The sequence below is a fragment of the Chrysemys picta genome, chromosome 6 (genome assembly GCF_011386835.1).
Source record: "Chrysemys picta bellii isolate R12L10 chromosome 6, ASM1138683v2, whole genome shotgun sequence".
NCBI classification, from domain to species: domain Eukaryota; kingdom Metazoa; phylum Chordata; order Testudines; family Emydidae; genus Chrysemys; species Chrysemys picta.
Window position 1 is genome coordinate 23,606,145 of NC_088796.1, and position 17,651 is coordinate 23,623,795.

Genomic DNA, 17,651 nt, shown 5'->3' on the forward strand with positions numbered 1-17,651 from the left:
GCTGGGGCATTATTCTCTATAAATCACATTTTTATGCAGGAAGTCACTGCACCCACTGCTTCTGGGGTTATAAGCATGCCATTCCCACTCAAGAGATTGTCATGCACCACTGGGGGCTGTGTGCTTGGCACGGTTCCCAGCACCTGACCAAATTCCTCACAGAGAGGCAAGTAGACAGGAAGTTCCCTAAGGTGTGGTTCTCACCCTTGGTTTGATAGGCAGTCTTGAGATGCTTGACCCACTCCTGGCATTGATTGTGAATCCCCAATGCTGGTGCCTGGTGAATCCCCAATGCTACCAGCCTCTCAGGGTATGTCCATACTGCACACTAAACCTGGGCGCTGACTCAAGTTTGAGCCCAAGCCCCATTTACAGCCACACAAAGATCAGTCTGATTCATGTGAGCAAGCACTCTGGAGCCAAGTCCTAGATCCCTGCTGGGGGGTGGGTCATAGCCAGAGTCCCATTATAACTTGGATCCAAACCCTGTCATTTTGCAGTGTGGATACAGCTCAAACCACAGACCCGAGTCAGACGGTCTGTGTAATGCAATATGGCTGTGAGACCCGAGTGCAGCAATGGTGAACCCATGTTTACAATGCAGTGTGGACACTCAACCACACGTTTGGAAACTGAGTCCACAAGCCCAGGTCCACAGAGGCTAATTATGCAATGCAGACATACCCTTGCAGATTCTTGCATAAATATGCTCATTTCTTGTGCACTTTCGCAAATCACAGGGCTTGCTCTCCTCACACCACAGATTTACCAGAATCCCGCTGTGTTCCTATGGCCAGCTAGCAGCATGCTGGATGTGGGGCTTCTTAGTGATGACCATCGCTAACACAAGATAGAGTTAACTGTGTTTTCAGTTGAGCAGTCCATGTGGAAAGGAAAGGTTAAATGCCAAATAGCTGTATTAGACCCAGGAGGTTGCTTCCTGTTCCTGGGAACAGAGTAGGAAGTTTGGGTATAGAAGCGCTAGGTCACAGAAGTCTAGGGAATTATGGGATAACAGTGGCAGACTCTCCAAACATGAGCTTGGCAACCTGGACTTCCACTACATCCAGGCTGCAAAATGAATGGATTTGGACCAGCGCCAGAGCTGGACACGGGCTCAGACCCATACTCCTGGATGTGTCTACAGGTCTGCATCATGAGAGGTTTCTGATGTGCGTCAAAAGGCCTTGTATGTGGATGGTAGGGGGGCTTGTGCTTAAACCTGAATCTGAGCCAGGGTTTACTATTCAGTGAGACATATCCTTACAGGATCTGGTATATATTGTATGCCGATCTATGAGTATCTCAGATGTGGTTTACATTTATATTAAGTGATCTGAGATCATAAGCAGTGATTAGGTAATAGCTGCATCTCTTCCTTTGAGAGTAAATTGACATAATAGCATGAACCATAATAGTCACTTTAGTAATTGACAGTTATTGCTTCACTCTAATTGCTTGTTTTATAGGCCAATACCTTATTCCAAGGCTCCACACGCCATTCCAAGCAGGGCTCTGTATTACAGCTAATGCTCAGTTGTGGTTTATGTTCTAATAATTGGCAGTGAAAAGGCCGTAGAACTCGCTTATTACGAACATCAGTACAGTGAACATCACGGGTCTTGAAACCACCACCACAGTTTGTAGAGCACTGTACACAGAACAGAAAGAAGCATATCTTTAAACCACAGACCTATGACAGGCTAACATTTCCACATTTCAGGGGATCAATGCAAATGTTTGCCTCGTGAAACATGACTGGAATTTCCTGTTCTTCTTAGGAGCAATGTATTATTAGGATGAAAAACTGTTTCTCATCACAGCAGATCTGAATGTGCCAAAATTATTTCCCTACCATCACTGGAATGTTTGAAACATCCACCAGTAATACAAATGCCTTGTTAATTAGGAAGCCCTGACAGTTGGTTCCAAAAAGTATCATAGTAAGAGAGTAATAATACATCATAAAAAAATCCCCCACAATTAAACATGCAATAGATTCTAAACTGCTTTGTTTGTCAAGTAAGAAATAAGCCAATCACCATTCAGGGTTTGGAGGAAATTCCCACCATCATGTAATGAAAAACAAGGGCATTGTGGGGATGTTACATGTTCCTCTGAAGTGTCTGGTAACATTGGTCAGTGCTGGAGGCAGGATGGACCACTGCTCTGGTACCTTATATTAAACTCCTAGCAACTTGTAGGATCAAGTCCCAAAACAACGAAGCATACGCCTTTAAAAAACAACTGATCTAATCCAGCCTTCTTTATACTGCCCTGCAGTGAAATGCAGCAATATTATTGTGATGGGTGCTTTATAAATGTTTCTAATAATAATAATGACAACAATGAGTAATGAGAATAATAACCACCACTCTTAAAAATCCACATAGCAAACAAATAGTACCCCCCAAAAACATATTTTTATATATGAGAGTGTAATTTGGTTTGTAGCAATAGATTCCAGGAAAATAACAGGGTGGCTAATATGGCAGGAATTTTTATTACAAAGATTTTTACCTCAATTTAGCCACATAACTAGACTCATAATCCCTAAAACGTCTCTTGCTTACAGTACTTAATCACTAGCCTTGATTTTTAGTTTCCTTCTGTGATATAAACATCATTCACTTGTCGCAGAACCAGTGACATTTATGGAGGGGAAAAAAGGGTGAAATTCACCCCTGCACAGAGGGCTTGAAGGCTGTCATAAGACTGAGGGCATGTCTACACTACAGCCATAAGTTGACCTATGTTAGTTGACCTACCCTCATTCTGTAGGTGGTGCGGGTCCTCACCAGGAGCACTTCCAAGGACTGAAGAGGGACAGCGTGGGAGGCTGAGAGCCCTCTGCACCGCTCCCTGTCTGGAGCCCAGCTGCCTCCCCCCTGGCTCTGGCCTCCTCGCTCCCAGTTGGGAGACAGAGGCAGCTGTGCTCTAGCTGCCCCACTTTCTAGTCAATTTCACGGCTCCCATGGAGCCGTGAAACTGACAAGACAGCTCACAGCCGATATAAGTAATGCAGTGTCTACACACGGACATAAGCCCTATGTCTCTCGTGGAGGTGGAGTTATTATGTCGCTATAGTAGGGCACTTACTTTGGCAGGACAAGGCAGTAGTGTGTACACTGACATAATTAGGTCAATGTAAGCTGCCTTATGTCAACCTACTGTGTAATGTAATGTCCTTATGTGGGCTTTCTGCACAGGGTGAATTTCACACACAAATCACTTATCAGTTGAGGTGCTCACTGATATGGTACAATTTTCATATTGCATTAACGATAGGGATTCAACCTTTCTGGAGAACTTCCTATCCATGGACCTAGTCCTGCTCCAATGGCAATGTCACTTCCTGCGAATGGAACCAAGGGAAAGAGTTTGGGATCTAGCTGATTTTTCTTTTGTTTAATTGGCATTATTGCATATTGTGATTCAACACATTGTTAGGGGGTTAGGGAATAGCATGGGAGTGACAGTGGCATTTTTAGATTGACTATAATGAACTTATATACCACCACCAAAACATTTCAGGCCTTCTTCAGATATCTTAAAGCAGCAAAAAGGGATAAATCCCAATCATTTTAATTTGCATATTACCTTTAAGAGTCAGATATAATCTGACAAGGGACAATGTGTGTAATGGGAACAGGCTATGACTCTACAGTCTATAAAATACAATGGATAACCATTCTCTCAGCTACATTTTCTTTCAGTGTTTGAAATAAGGCAATGATTTCTCTGAAGTTCAGGCAGCAAGGTTACAAGTATTTTAGGGCCTATTCCTATATCCACTTTAATCAATTCCATTGACTTTGACTGGCATTAGTTCAAGACAATAATAAAGTTTGTAGCAAAGGGATAGTGAGATTCAAATAGTCGGGAAATGCCACTGAAGACACAAGAAAAATGAGAGAAAGCATGAATACAGCAGGTGGAAGTTTTCCCTCATGAGATCTCTGTGAAATACTTTGTAAAATACAAGAAGTGATCATTGCTATATTTCTAGCTGCAAGATGTAACAAACATGACCCCCAAGTTCTGCAATTAAGAGAGAACAGAATTTGTAATATATGTTTAGCAAAGATTACCCAGACCACAAACACAAAATGAAGTTAGCTGTAAATAAGCTAGCAAGGAAATTATCAAATGAATGCTGAAAGATCAACTGGGAATCATGTGTGCATTCACTCAGTAAATTATTATTTTAAATAGTGAGCCATTTTAAATCTAAGTATAAAACTGCATGGTTTCTGAAATTAGTGAATTTACTGCTAACATACATAGTGTTGAATGCTGTTACCTTGCTCCAGGATCCTGTTTTCCAGTTAGCACATGGACGGAGATGACATCTTCTTGCAGGGTCAGGTTTTTTAATGTGCTGACAGTCAGATTCATTCTTACTGCTACATTCCACATGTCTCCAAAAAGCCCCCACACCACAAGTGGTAGAACACTGCACAATTGAGAGATGAAGGTAGAAGTCAGTTGTAGATTAATAAATCATTTGATAACTATGAAAGCAGGAAAGGAATGACACCAGAAGTTGCATGTGATTTGAAACGTCAATCATAGTCACTGCAGAGACCAATTAACAAAAGGTAATGCTCAGAGTTGGGCATGGACTGAAGTACCTGCTGCCCACCCATAAGCAGCATTAACTTTTCGGGCATAGTGAACAGTGCAATGATTTTCCAACTTTTTCATATTGCTTAACACAAAGATCCTCTTGTGGATGACTTTTTCATAGTCCTGATTCCATAACAATTGGCCTGTCTTGCAAAAGGTCAGGATATTCAGGAGGCAGATTTCAAGTTACAGAAGCTGCCTCAGTTAACATTAGGTGCAGTTCTTCTGCTTGGCTATGAAAAGGAACAATCTTCTGATTTATAGCATGCACTATTCTTCTCTGGTAAACGTCTTCCACTTAATGAGCCATTCCAAATCTGTAAGGGCAGCCCGGCATTTCTTTTGTAATTATTCAGTCCTTCATTGGCCCTCCAACTTCTGTTTTTCTAGGGTCAGATGTCAACATGCCTACACTCCACTCTGTCTATTTCCCCTCTCTATTGCCAATACTGCTGGTGACTGAAGGAGATAATTAAGAATTAGAATTGATTGTCTGATGTTGAAAAATTTGTAACTACCGAATAACCAAACAGGAAGAGGAGGCTGATTATAAAGAAGGCAAATTGCAATAGTGGCCAAAAATCTACATCATTTTGCATCTTTGGTGTCGTACATGGAATGAATTTGATCATCCCTGTCCAGTTTCCCGGGGGCATGAGTCCACATCCTCCACCAAAAAGCCAAATTTTGCACCTTGCAGAGAGTTCCAAGGCTGAGTTGACAGGAAGACAGAATTACTTGCTCACTGCTAAAAGTGCTCCCTCTACATCAAGGCTGAAGCACAATGGCAGACCAACATGAGGAAGTTTCCATTGTCTCTGCCTGAACTGTACCTGATCCGTGCTAAAAACAGTTAGTGAGAGATGTGGGTTCAGCAATTTTTGTTCAGGCGCCTAAATCTTAATGTAGGTGACATACTTCAGGCACCATAGTTTGAAAATGTTGATATCAATTGATGCAAAAAAAAAAAAAAAAAAAAAAAATCCCCCGCTGAGGCCTGTTTCTGTTTACAAACAAGGCAAATAGTATGGCAAAATGATGAAAAGGGGACTAAATAAAAGCACATAGCATTTATGTGGGATCTGGTTGCTTATATTCTCTTATTACGTTTGCTTGAACATGGTGATTGTTCCTCAGCCTGGACTTCTTGGATAATTACTATCTTAGAAACCAGCATGATGACCATGTTGAGACGTATCTGTTGAATAGAACAACTGACCTTAGGAACGGGGAAAGAAATCAACAGCAACATCAAAATAACATTGAAACATTTCAGAGGCCATAGAAAATTGTGACTGACACTAGCTTTCTGCATTGCTGCTGTATTTTGTTTACATTTAAGTAGAATATTCAAACATGTTGGTTTGGTAGTACAATAAGCAGAAATTATCCATTAGTACTAAGCAGGCAGTAATGACCAGGAAACTCAAAAACCTGAATGTCCATTCACAGAGGTGTGGCTCCTTATCTATTCTATTCAGCATGTGCAATCCTTGTGAAATGAACAGTGGCTATATAGAGTTATTCTATTACTTTACAAGTCTCCGTGGTACAACATTTGGTCTCTGTACATTTTTTCTGACAAAGTGTGAAATATGGGCCAAGCATCTTCTAGCCTGAATGCCTTCAATTTGATGTTATTACTTTCTCAAAAGAGTTTTCAAACTCACTGTGAATCGTGACTGGTTTCATACAGACATTCTAGACAATTTCACCTAAACCACAAAAGGACTGTTGGTAGACTCCAAAAGTGAGCCATCACTTTTTGTAACACTCAGACGACTATTACAGGATATTACACCCCCCCTCCCTTTTAAAACTATTTAGAGATGAAATTCTTAGTTTTGGTGAAAGCCCTAGTGCAGGTAAAAGACAACACTGACTCCTTTTTTCAGAGTGGTAGCCGCTTTAGTCGGTATCAGCAAAAACAACGAGGAGTCCTTGTGGCACCTTAGAGACTAACAAAGCTTTTGTGGGCTAAAACCCACTTCATCAGATGCATGGAGTGAAAAATGCAGTAAGCAGTATAAATATTACAGCATATGAAAAGATGGGAGTACCCCATTGCCAACTCTGTCCGCATAGCTATTCAAGGGATACCATCATAGGACCTAATCACATCAGCTGCACCATCAGGGGCTCGTTCACCTGCACATCTACCAATGTGATATATGCCATCATGTGCCAGCAATGCCCCTCTGCCATGTACATTGGCCAAACCAGACAGTCTCTATGCAAAAGAATAAATGGACACAAATCAGACATCAAGAATTGTAACATTCAAAAACCAGTAGGAGAACACTTCAATCTCCCTGGACACTCAATAACAGACTTAAAAGTGGCAATTCTTCAACAAAAAAAGTCAAAAACAGACTTCAATGAGAAACTGCAGAACTGGAATTAATTTGCAAACTGGACACCATCAAATTAGGCCTGAATAAAGATTGGGAGTGGATGGGTCACTACAAAAAGTAATTTTCCCTCTGCTGATACTCACACCTTCTTGTCAACTGTTGGAAATGGGCGATGTCCACCTTGATTGCATTGGTCTCGTTAGCACTACAAAAGTACTTTTCCCTCTCTTGATATTCACCCCTTCTTGTCAACTGTTGAGAATAGGCCACTTCCACCTTAATTGAATTGGCCTCGTTAGCACTGACCCCCCCGCTTTTCATGTGTTGTAATACTTATACTGCTTACTGTATCTTTCACTCCATGCATCTGATGAAGTGGATTCTAGCCCACAAAAGCTTATGCCCAAATAAATTTGTTAGTCTCTAAGGTGTTAGGACTCCTCGTTGTTTTTACTGGCTCCTTTCTATCTGTGAAGATGAGGGTTAATAACAGGACAAATGGGTTAATGCCATAATTATGGCTGCCCTGTCACTCTTCCATGTCCAGAGGCAGGGTAATTGAATTTCTTACTCAGGTAGCTGGTCCGACACAACTATCTTCTATGATAAGCTGGCGAAATACAACCTCCCCCCTCAAAAAAATCCTTTTCTATTTCTATCCGGTTCCAAAATATGGTCAACTAAAAATACTTCAACAGACAACAAAGAACTCCACACTGTTGTTCCCTGTATAGAAACTGTGGGCCAAGTTCTGTTCCCAGTTAAACCAGTGTAAATATGGACCAGCTCACTGATGTTCTGAATTTACAATCAGCATAACAAAGCAGGATGTGGCTCAGAATCTGGATGCATCCTTAGTGGTGGATATGATTTCTGATGGTGAAATGCAATAACAACAATATCACAATAATCTACTGTGTCAACAGTTGACTGAAAAATGTGTTTGGGCAATCAGTGAATAAACTGTGCTTCAGCCAATAATAGTTAAAATAGCTCTGTGAACCTGGTCAGACAACGGGTTGGAAAACATAGAAATATTCAGGAAGAATACCTTTAATTTAATAGCATGGACTAAAATATTATGGCAAATCTACAGATAGATCACTATAAGTGTAAGAGACAGAAATACAAACAAGTCCCTTCAGTGGGGTGGCACTGGTTCATCAGACATTGAAATCTGATCATGTTTCTTCAACATTTCTTGGAAAACACTAATTTACTCATGATCCATCTAAAAGCGTATTTCCCTCCTCTCCCCCCGTGCTGAAAAAACAAAACTGTTCTGATATTTCTGGTTCTAATCAAACCAAAATCATACTCATGGGCGGCGTGTGAACCACCCATTGAGGGAGGCTAGCCCCCACCCCACCTTCTGCCAGAGCCCTGAGCCCCCCACCTTGGCCAGAGCAGCCCTGCCTCGGTTACCCTGAGTCCTGGCCTGTCCAGGGCACCGTGCTGCCTGCCCTAGCCCCAGCGTTCCTAAGCCCGAGCCCTGGGGTGCTGCCCGCTTCGGGAAAGAGGATCAGCCTGAGCTGGGGCCACTGGGGAAGAGTGGGAAGCAAGAGGGGGCCCCGGGGCAGAGTGTGGGCAGAGCCATGCCTGGCAGTTTGGGGAGGCTTAGCCTCCCCTGGCCTGCAGTACCCGCCGCCCATGGTCATACTAGAAATGTTATATTTTGGTTTGATTTACATCACAATTTTGTAGACCCAAGAGATGTGGATAAATTTCACATAAGCATCCCATTATTAGACATGTATCCAATTGTCTAACCCAGTGGTGGGCAACCTGCGGCCCATGAGCCGCACACGGCCCGTCAGGGTAATCCGCTGGTGGGATGCAGGTTGCTCACCACTGGTCTAACCTAATTGCCAGAGGAATTCTATCCTATTTCTGCCACTCTTGTTTGGTTTTCCATCTTTTCTCATGGCCTGGCTTATATTTTATTCAGATTTATGATGAATATTTCAGATAATTCTGAATTAAACCAAGAATCCATACATACTTGACCATTCTTCAGACTCATATACTTTAAGGCCAGAAGGGACCACCATCACGATCATCTAGTTCAGGGGCGGGCAAACTTTTTGGCCTGAGGGCCGCATCGGGTTTCGGAAATTGTATGAAGGGGTGGTTAGGGGAGGCTGTGCCCCCCCAAACAACCAGGTGTGGCCTGGCCCCCGCCCCCTATCCCCCCCCGCTTCTTGTCCCCTGAAGCCTCCCCCCGGACCCCTGCACCATCCAACCCCCCCTTCCTCCTGACTGCCCCCCGCAGGCCCATCCAACCCCGCCTCTCCTTCCTGACTGCCCCCCCCCAGGACCCCTGCACCCATTCAACCCCCATGTTCCCTGCCCTCTGACCGCCCTGACCCCTATCCACCCCCCCACCCCCTGACCACCACCCCAAACTCCCCTGCCCTCTATCCAACCCCACCTGCTCCCTGCCCCCTTACCGCACTGCCTGGAGCACCGGTGGCTGGCAGCGCTACAGCCGCACCGCCAGGCTGGAGTCAGCCACGCCACCACGCAGCACAGAGCACCAGGTCAGGCCAGGCTCTGCAGCTGCGCTGCCAGGCCACCCAGAGCATTGCGCTGGTGGCGCGGCGCGCTGAGGCTGCGGGGAAGGGGGAACAGCGGGGGAGGGGCCCGAGGGGCCAGGGCAGGAGCTCAGGGGCCGGGCAGGAGGGTCCCGCAGGCCAGATGTGGCCCGCGGGCCATAGTTTGCCCACGTCTAATCGAGTCTGACCTCCTGCACATCGCAGGCCACAGAGCCTCACCCATGCATCCTATAATAGACCCCAACCTCTGGGTGGGTTACTGAAGACCTCAAATCTTAATTTAAAGACTTCAAGTTACAGAGAATCTGCCATGTACTCTAGTTCAAACCAGCAAGTGAACCATGTCCCAGGCTGCAAGGGAAGGTGAAAAGCCCCCAGGGTCTCTGCCAATCTGATCTGGGGGGAAATTCCTTTCTGACCCCAAATATGGTGATTAGTTAGACCCTGAGCATGTGGGTAGACCTACCAGCCAGACAGCAGGGAAAGAGCCCTCCCCATCTAGTGTCCCTTCTCTAGTTATTGGAGATATTTGCTAATAGCAGTCACCTATGGGCCATATGCCATTGTAGATAACCTCATCATACCATCCTCTCAATAAACTTATCAAGTCCTCAACAAGTTAGTTTTTTTGCCCCCACTACTCCCCTTGGGAGGCTGTTCCAGACCTTTATTCATCTGATGGTTCAAAACCATCAACTAATTTCAAGCCTAAAGGTACTAATGGCCATTTTGTATCCATTTGTTCTTATGCCAGCACTAGGCCTTAACTTATATAACTACGCTCCCTCCTTAGTGTTTATCCTTCTGATGTATTTATAGAGACCAACCATATCTCCCCTCAGCCTTCATTTGGTTAGGCTAAACAAGCCAAGCTCCTTAAGTCTCCTCTCATAAGGTAGGTTGTCCAGTCATCTGATCATCCTAGTAGCCCTTCTCTGCATCTGTTCCAGTTTGAATTCATCTTTCCTAAACATGGGAGATCAGAATTGCACACCGCATCAGACCAATGAGTTAAGTCTCCACATCCTACAAGTTACGAATCACTTACCTCACTCCAGTTCCCCACTATCCAGTACACATCACCATGCAAAATATTGGAGATTCTTGCATAGTCCCATTCTGTGGCATTGGGTAATTTTCCCTCAGAAACTGTACTGTGGTTCTTTGGAGAATCTTCAAGACTTGGAGATTTTGTGCTTTGGGTATAATCTATCTTGTCAGAGGGTTCCATTTCTGTTCCATTTTCAAACTGGGCTCTTGATACGTTATCTAACATTGCTGGTTTTATTGTAACCGGTCCTTTTGTGGTGGCTTTTTCTATGACAGGTGTATCTATTTGCACACTGATACGTTTTAGGTTCACTGTTGTTGAAGGTGACAGTCTTTCTGCTGCTGTGCTACTAGTAGACTGTGTAGAAGATTCATGTTGATAAAATGTTGGTGAGATTTTGGGAGTAGTAATGACATGAGACCTGATGTTTGGAGTTTTGCTCCTGGTTTTGATTGCAGGGCTGCTTTTGGCATTGTAAGAGATGTCAATAGGTTTTTCATTGCCTTCTATGGACCAATCAGTATTGTCAGACTCTTCAGTTAAATAATCATAGCCTGGAGTTACTTCTGGATTTCTGGTTAATGAGGTGGTGCGACTAGCCCCTCCTATCTGAACAAGGCCCCCTTCTGAAGCAGAGTCCGGATCTATGTTAGAGACATTTTGGACATTTCTTATATTTTCAGTACTTGAACTATTACTTACAGTATTATCTTGGTGTGACCTGTTTCCATTAAACACAAAGGGATAATTATAATCATTATTTGATCTGGTAGAATTATTTTGTAATGTTCTTTTTTCCATGTTGTCCTTTTTGGAAGAGTGGACAGGACTGGAGGAAGTAGAGCCCAAAGCAGTTGTGCTTTGGGACTCGGGTATTTTTGTCGTTGTCTGGTATCTTTGGCCTAGTTTCGGGATGGGTATTCTGCCTGATGGGCCTCTTTTGGGATTAATTGCTGTCTTCCTGATTATGATATTTCCTCTGTTTGGTTTCAGTGGGGGTATCAATAGTCGTCTGGTGGAAGGACACTGCTGGAGGCCACATAGAGCCTTAGAATTTGGTCTCTTGAACATATCACACGGTTCATCATTGTTTTTAGCACAATTGATTTTACGAGTCCGTATCCCACCGCCACACGTAACTGTGCACTGCAAAATAAATAGTCAATTTTCAGTCCGTAGCTCTTGATTCTCCTCCACATATTCATACACATCATTACGAAATGTGCATCTATCTATAAAAATCAATGTTCTTATCAAAATCAACAACAAAGTTTTCCCCTAGAAACAAGCATTTTGATTTTTCCTAGGGGGGAATTCTTCACGGAAGGGAGATTTGTAATACTTTCCCACATACTGTACATAGTGAATGTCACCCAAGGTGGACATAAATGATACAGATTAAATGATAAAGTTAGCATCTCAAAGTGGGATCATTCCATTGAACAGAGCGTCTTAGAGCACATTATTTTCAAGTCCTGTTTGCACAATCCCCACATGAAGTTTAAGAAATGTCAAAGACTTAAAAGGCCACCACCCAAAACATCCCTGACCTGCTCAATTTTGGTTGCTCTGAGTCTCCCAGAGCTGCATTTTCATGTAATGCCCTTCAGCCTCCTCCAACTCTAGAAGCTAACCTGTGTTTCAAACTCCCCTACATACTCTTTGCTTCAGTTGCTGTCAGTCAGCATATTTTGTAAAGGTTCTGCCCAGAGGTGAAAGTAACTTATAGACTCATAGACTCATAGACTTTAAGGTCAGAAGGGACCATTATGATCATCTAGTCTGACCCCCCGCATGATGCAGGCCACAAAAGCTGACCCAACCCCTTTCCCTTGACTCTGCTGTTGAAGTCCCCAAATTCTGTGATTTAAAGACTTCAAGTCGCAGAGAATCCTCCAGCTAGCGACCCCCACCTCATGCTGCGGAGGAAGGCGAAAAACCTCCAGGGCCTCTGCCAATCTACCCCAGAGGAAAATTCCTTCCCGACCCCAAATATGGCGATCAGTAGAACCCCGAGCATGTAGTCAAGATTCTCCAGCCAGACCCTCATTGGCCATTGATACTATTTACCAGCGATGGCACGCTGTTGATTTGACTAAAATCACATTATCCCATTAAACCATTCCCTCCATAAACTTATCTAGCTTAATCTTAAAGCCAGACAGGTCCTTCGCCCCCACTGTTTCCCTTGGAAGGCTGTTCCAATATTTCACCCCTCTGATGGTTAGAAACCTTCGTCTAATTTCAAGCCTACACTTCCCCACGGCCAGTTTATATCCATTCGTTCTCGTGTCCACATTAGTACTGAGCTGAAATAATTCCTCTCCCTCCCTGGTATTTATCCCTCTGATATATTTAAAGAGAGCAATCATACTTAAAGGACTTACCAGTATGCCGGAGTCCTGAGCAGGGCATCGCCTCAACTGAAAGAGGCGGGGTCTCAACCGGATGAGGCAGGACCTTTCAAGATTTAAAGGCCCTGCGGCTCCGGCTGTGACTGGAAGCTCCAGGGTCTTTAAATCACCCCAGAGCTACCAGCTGCAGAGGTGGCTGGGAGCCCCGGGGCTCAGGGGCAAATTAAAGGGCCCTGGGCTCTGGCTGCCGCGGAACTCCGGGCCTTTTAAATTACCACGGTAACCCTACTGCTGCTACCCCGGGGCAGCAGGGCTTGGGCTAGGGCTGGGGTAGCAGCAGCAGGGCTCCAGCAGTGATTTAAAGGGCCTGGGGCTCCGGCCGCTGCAGGGAGCCCCAAGCCCTTTAAAGCGCCACCGGACTCTGGCAGCGGGGCTCGGGTGGCGCTTTAAAGGGCCCAGGGCTCCCCGCAGTGGCTGGAGCCCTGGGCCCTTTAAATCACCACTGGAGAAGCTGGTCCAGTCTGGCACGGCGTACCGGACCGGACCAGCTTACTTTCACCTCTGGTTCTGCCTAAGTCCCTACCTTATTCTTAGTTTCTAGATTCTTCTGCTCCCTTCCGCTCTATGAGGGGAACCAGAAGGGGAAGGAGGAGTGTGAAGAGTTCCCTAAAATCTGCTGAATAGGAAATGGAGCCAAAACTGAATTCTCTCAATTTGCCAATAAATGCCCCACTAGTGTGCTGAGCTAGCCCTCTTGTTCTGTTTTCTGTAGCATGGATTCATGAAGATGGATGCCAAATTAATGGAATTGCATGAATACTTTGTTAATACTTTATAAGGAAGCCTGTGTAGGTTGTAACTTATTTTATCAGTCCAATATGCCAATTGAAGGGCACACTCTATGGCCTAGTACAGAAAGATCTGTGGAAAGGCCATGGGCCCGCCTCCTGTTTGACCCTCCCAATCCCTTGGATTTTCTGTGCCGTTCCATCAGCAGACTACATGGGGAGCAGTCACTGTGTTTTAATGACTTCAAGGTCTGCAGTTGTGCCTGGTCCTTATGCAAATGGAGAAGAATGCTTCTTCTACCTTCCTCCCACACCCACAGGCACAATATAGTCCTCAGTGGCTGTATCTATGCTGAGATTTTTCTGAAATTTCCCCACATTTCTCTAGCTCTACAGGTACTAGCAATGATACTAGTGAAGACTGATAGTTGGCACTTTAGCCACTGGTTCATCTAACCCTGCTCAAAGCAGGTCTAGGTAGCATGATGGTAGAAACATTAGTGGCCAGGTTACAGAATCATAAATATGTAGAACTGGAAGGCACCTTGAAAAGTCATCAAGTCCAGCCCCGTGCGCTAAGGGAAGACCAAGTAAAACTAGACCAACTCTGACAGGTGTTTGTCTAACCTGCCTTAAAAACCTACAGTGATGCGGACCTAACAATCTCCCCAGGTAACTTATTCCAGAGCTTAACTACCCTTGTAGGTAGAAGATTTTTCCTAATAACTAACCTAAGTATCGCTTGCAGCAGATTAAGCCCATTGCTTCTTATCCTACCTTCAGTGGACATGGAGAACAATTGATCAGTATCCTCTTTGTAACAGCCCTTAGCATATTTGAAGACTGTTATCAAGTCCCCCTCAAGTCTTCTCAAGACTAAACATGCCCAGATTTTTTAACCTTTCCTTATAGTTCAGCTTTTCTAAACATTTTATCATTTTTGTTGTTCTCCTCTGGACACTCTCCAATTTCTCCACATCTTTCCTAAAGTGTGGCACCCAGAATTGGATGCTATACTCCAGCTGAGGCCTCACCAGTGCAGACGAGAGCAGGACAATTTCTTCCTTCATTTTACATATGACACACCTATTACTATACTCCGAAATTATATTAGCCTTTTTGGCAACTGCATCACATTGTTGACTCATTCAATTTGTGATCCACTATAACCCCAGATCTTTTTCAGTAGGACTACCACCTAACCAGTTATTCCTCATTTTGTAGTTGTGCCTTTGATTTTTCCTTCCTACATGACATTCTCATAGGCAAACTAGGGAAAGGTGGCCTAGATGAAATTACTATAAGATGGATGCAATTCTGGTTGAAAGACTGTACACAAATTTTATAAGCATATTCTTCACTCTATTATCCAAGTCATTAATGAAAATATTGACTAGTACCAGTCCCAGGACTGACCTCGACAGGACCCGACTAGATATGCCCTTGACAGCAAACTCTTGATAACTAGTAGCATTTTGGAGGATAGGATTAGAACAGATAACTACTCTTTGAGTAGTCTTTCAACCATTTGTACACCCATCTTATAGTCATTTCATCTGAGACCTACCGACCTAAATACATCTAACTTATCTAAATATTATTTTAAAATGTTTTTTCCCTATTTTGGCTTGCATTCCTTCCCCCTTGTTGTTAATATAAATTGTGTTGAGTATCTGGTCAACTTTTACCTTTTTAGTGAAGACTAAAGCAAAATAAACATTAATACCTCAGCCTTTTTGATGCCATCCTTTATTAGTTCTTCTTCCTCACTATGTAGCCATATGGGCCTCTTACTATTCTTCTTAAGTCTCCTTCACATGAGGTAGTTTGCAGTTATGCCTTTAATATTGTCTCCTTGAGAAACTGCCCGCTTTCCTGAACAAATTTAATCCTTAGATTTTTCTTTCTGTGGGACATCACCTACCAGTTCTCTGAGTTTGTTATTCTGCTTTTCTGAAATCCATTGTCCTTATTCTGCTGCTCTCACGTCTTCCTTTCCTTAGAATCATAAAATCTATTAATTCATGATCATTTTTGACCAAATTGTCTTGCACCTTCAGATTCACAACCAATTCCTCCCTGTTTGTCAGAATGGCAAGCCTAAAATGGCAAGCCCTCTACTTTCTTCATTCCCTTTCTTAAACTAAAAGGTTGTCCACAATAAATTCCAATAGTTTAATGGAAATTTTGTGTTTTGTCATATTATTTTTCCAACAGATGTCTGGGTAGTAAAAAGCACCCATTACTCCTTGATCTTGTGTTTTGGATATTTCTGTTATATGTTCTAGAAATGCCTCATCCATCTCTTCTTTCTGATTTGGTGGTCTATAGTAGACCCCTACCATGATGTCACCCCTATTTTCCTCCCTTCTATCTTTTCCCAGAGACTTTCAATTGGTCTGCCTCTCACCTCCTTCCAGACCTCAGAACCTGCATATACATTATTGATGTATAATGCTACACCTCCCTTTTTTTCCTGCCTGTCCTTCCTGAACAAGCTATACCCCTCTACACCAATAAAGCCATAATTTAGCTTATGTACTATTACTTCCACTTCTTCCTGTTTATTACCGATACTCCTTGCATTTTATACAGACATCTAAGATGTTGAGCAGATTCCCCCACTCTATACAATCACTATCCCCACTGCTAGCATGTGCTGAGCTGTACCATTACTGGAACTTTGGTGGGAGAATTTCCAAAAATCCTGAGTAAATAAGGCCAGTGAGCTTGATAAATGTCTACATATTTTCTCTGTAGATCACAGCTGCAGCAATACATTTAATCTATGGCTCTTTCTTTAAAGAACTTTGAAGATTACATGTGGGACCAGATCCTGAGCTATGCTTGTTTGCTTCTGTTGAGGTTCTGGCCTTTTGAATTAATTTAAATGGCTAGCACAAGATTTTGATTAAGGATGAAGATGACAACTATTAACATTGTATTTGTTGCTTCTGAAGAAACTAACCAGTCTCATTCTAGTTTTCTTACACTTTATTGCCAGTCTGACCCAGACATTTTGGCTGTGATTTTCAAAATTTCAGATTATTTGGATCCTAATTCCTATTAGTTTTAATGGGAATTGGACATTCCAAATTCAATTATTTTAATGGGAAATGGGACTTAATATCCCATAAGTGGTTTTGAAGATCTTGCCCTTAAACTGTGGTTGACACTCAAAAAGATTTTAGAATGACACGGTAGCTGTCCATATTTGTGTGTGCAGCTTTGAATGATCTAGTCTTGTATTAAAATTAAAGTGCTCCCATTGATTTTAGTAGGATAAGAAGGTGTTGAACACCTTGCAGGATCAGGGTTGTGGATCTGAAGAGTTCTAAGGAGTGTGAAGTCCTTCTAGAGATGAAAGGCTGTAATAATGTAGATATCAAATGAGTTTAATGGAGTCACACACAGAAGATATGCTCTACTATTTTAAAACAAATTTGATATAGCAATATTTTGATGACCTCATTCTGTAGGTCACTGGCTGCCACTAAAATAACTGTACATTATTTACTGACCACTTCAAGGATGTGCAGACAGTCTGGAGTTCTGACAGGCAATTGTAGTCAAGGGAGACATAGCAAGGTCAAATGTTGTTGCAATACAGAAAGTAGAATGAGGGCTTTAGAGCTCTGTGTGCCAATATAAAATGCTACAAAATCTCCCAGATCTCTTCCATAGCAGTGCTGATATCTGGACTCCGAAAGGCTTGAATATGCAGGCGCTTGGAAGGCTTTTGCTACTTAGCTAATCAATATTTGTTAAACGTGGTAAATATGAAAAGCACTATGTAAATGCTAAAGTTGAAATAGAAAAAAGCCTCCAAGTTAAGAACTGGATTTGGATAGAAAGTTTGGCATGTCTGTATCAAGTATTTGGTCAGGCTCATTTTTGGAGGTATTGTTATTGTTGTTATG

General features: G+C 43.1%; 1 protein-coding gene across 2 annotated transcripts in view; it reads right to left on the minus strand.

Annotated features, from left to right (window-relative positions):
- ADAMTS12 (ADAM metallopeptidase with thrombospondin type 1 motif 12) overlaps positions 1–17,651 on the minus strand; it is a 282,704-nt gene that overhangs the window by 15,785 nt on the left and 249,268 nt on the right. For both annotated transcript variants that reach the window (XM_042860207.2, XM_005312319.4), the window contains 3 exons: positions 10,587–11,735; positions 4,304–4,456; positions 1,478–1,651 (listed from right to left, as the gene is read on the minus strand). In XM_042860207.2, coding sequence (XP_042716141.2) covers positions 1,478–1,651; positions 4,304–4,456; positions 10,587–11,735 — 1,476 coding nt within the window. The remainder of the gene's footprint in view (positions 1–1,477; positions 1,652–4,303; positions 4,457–10,586; positions 11,736–17,651) is intronic.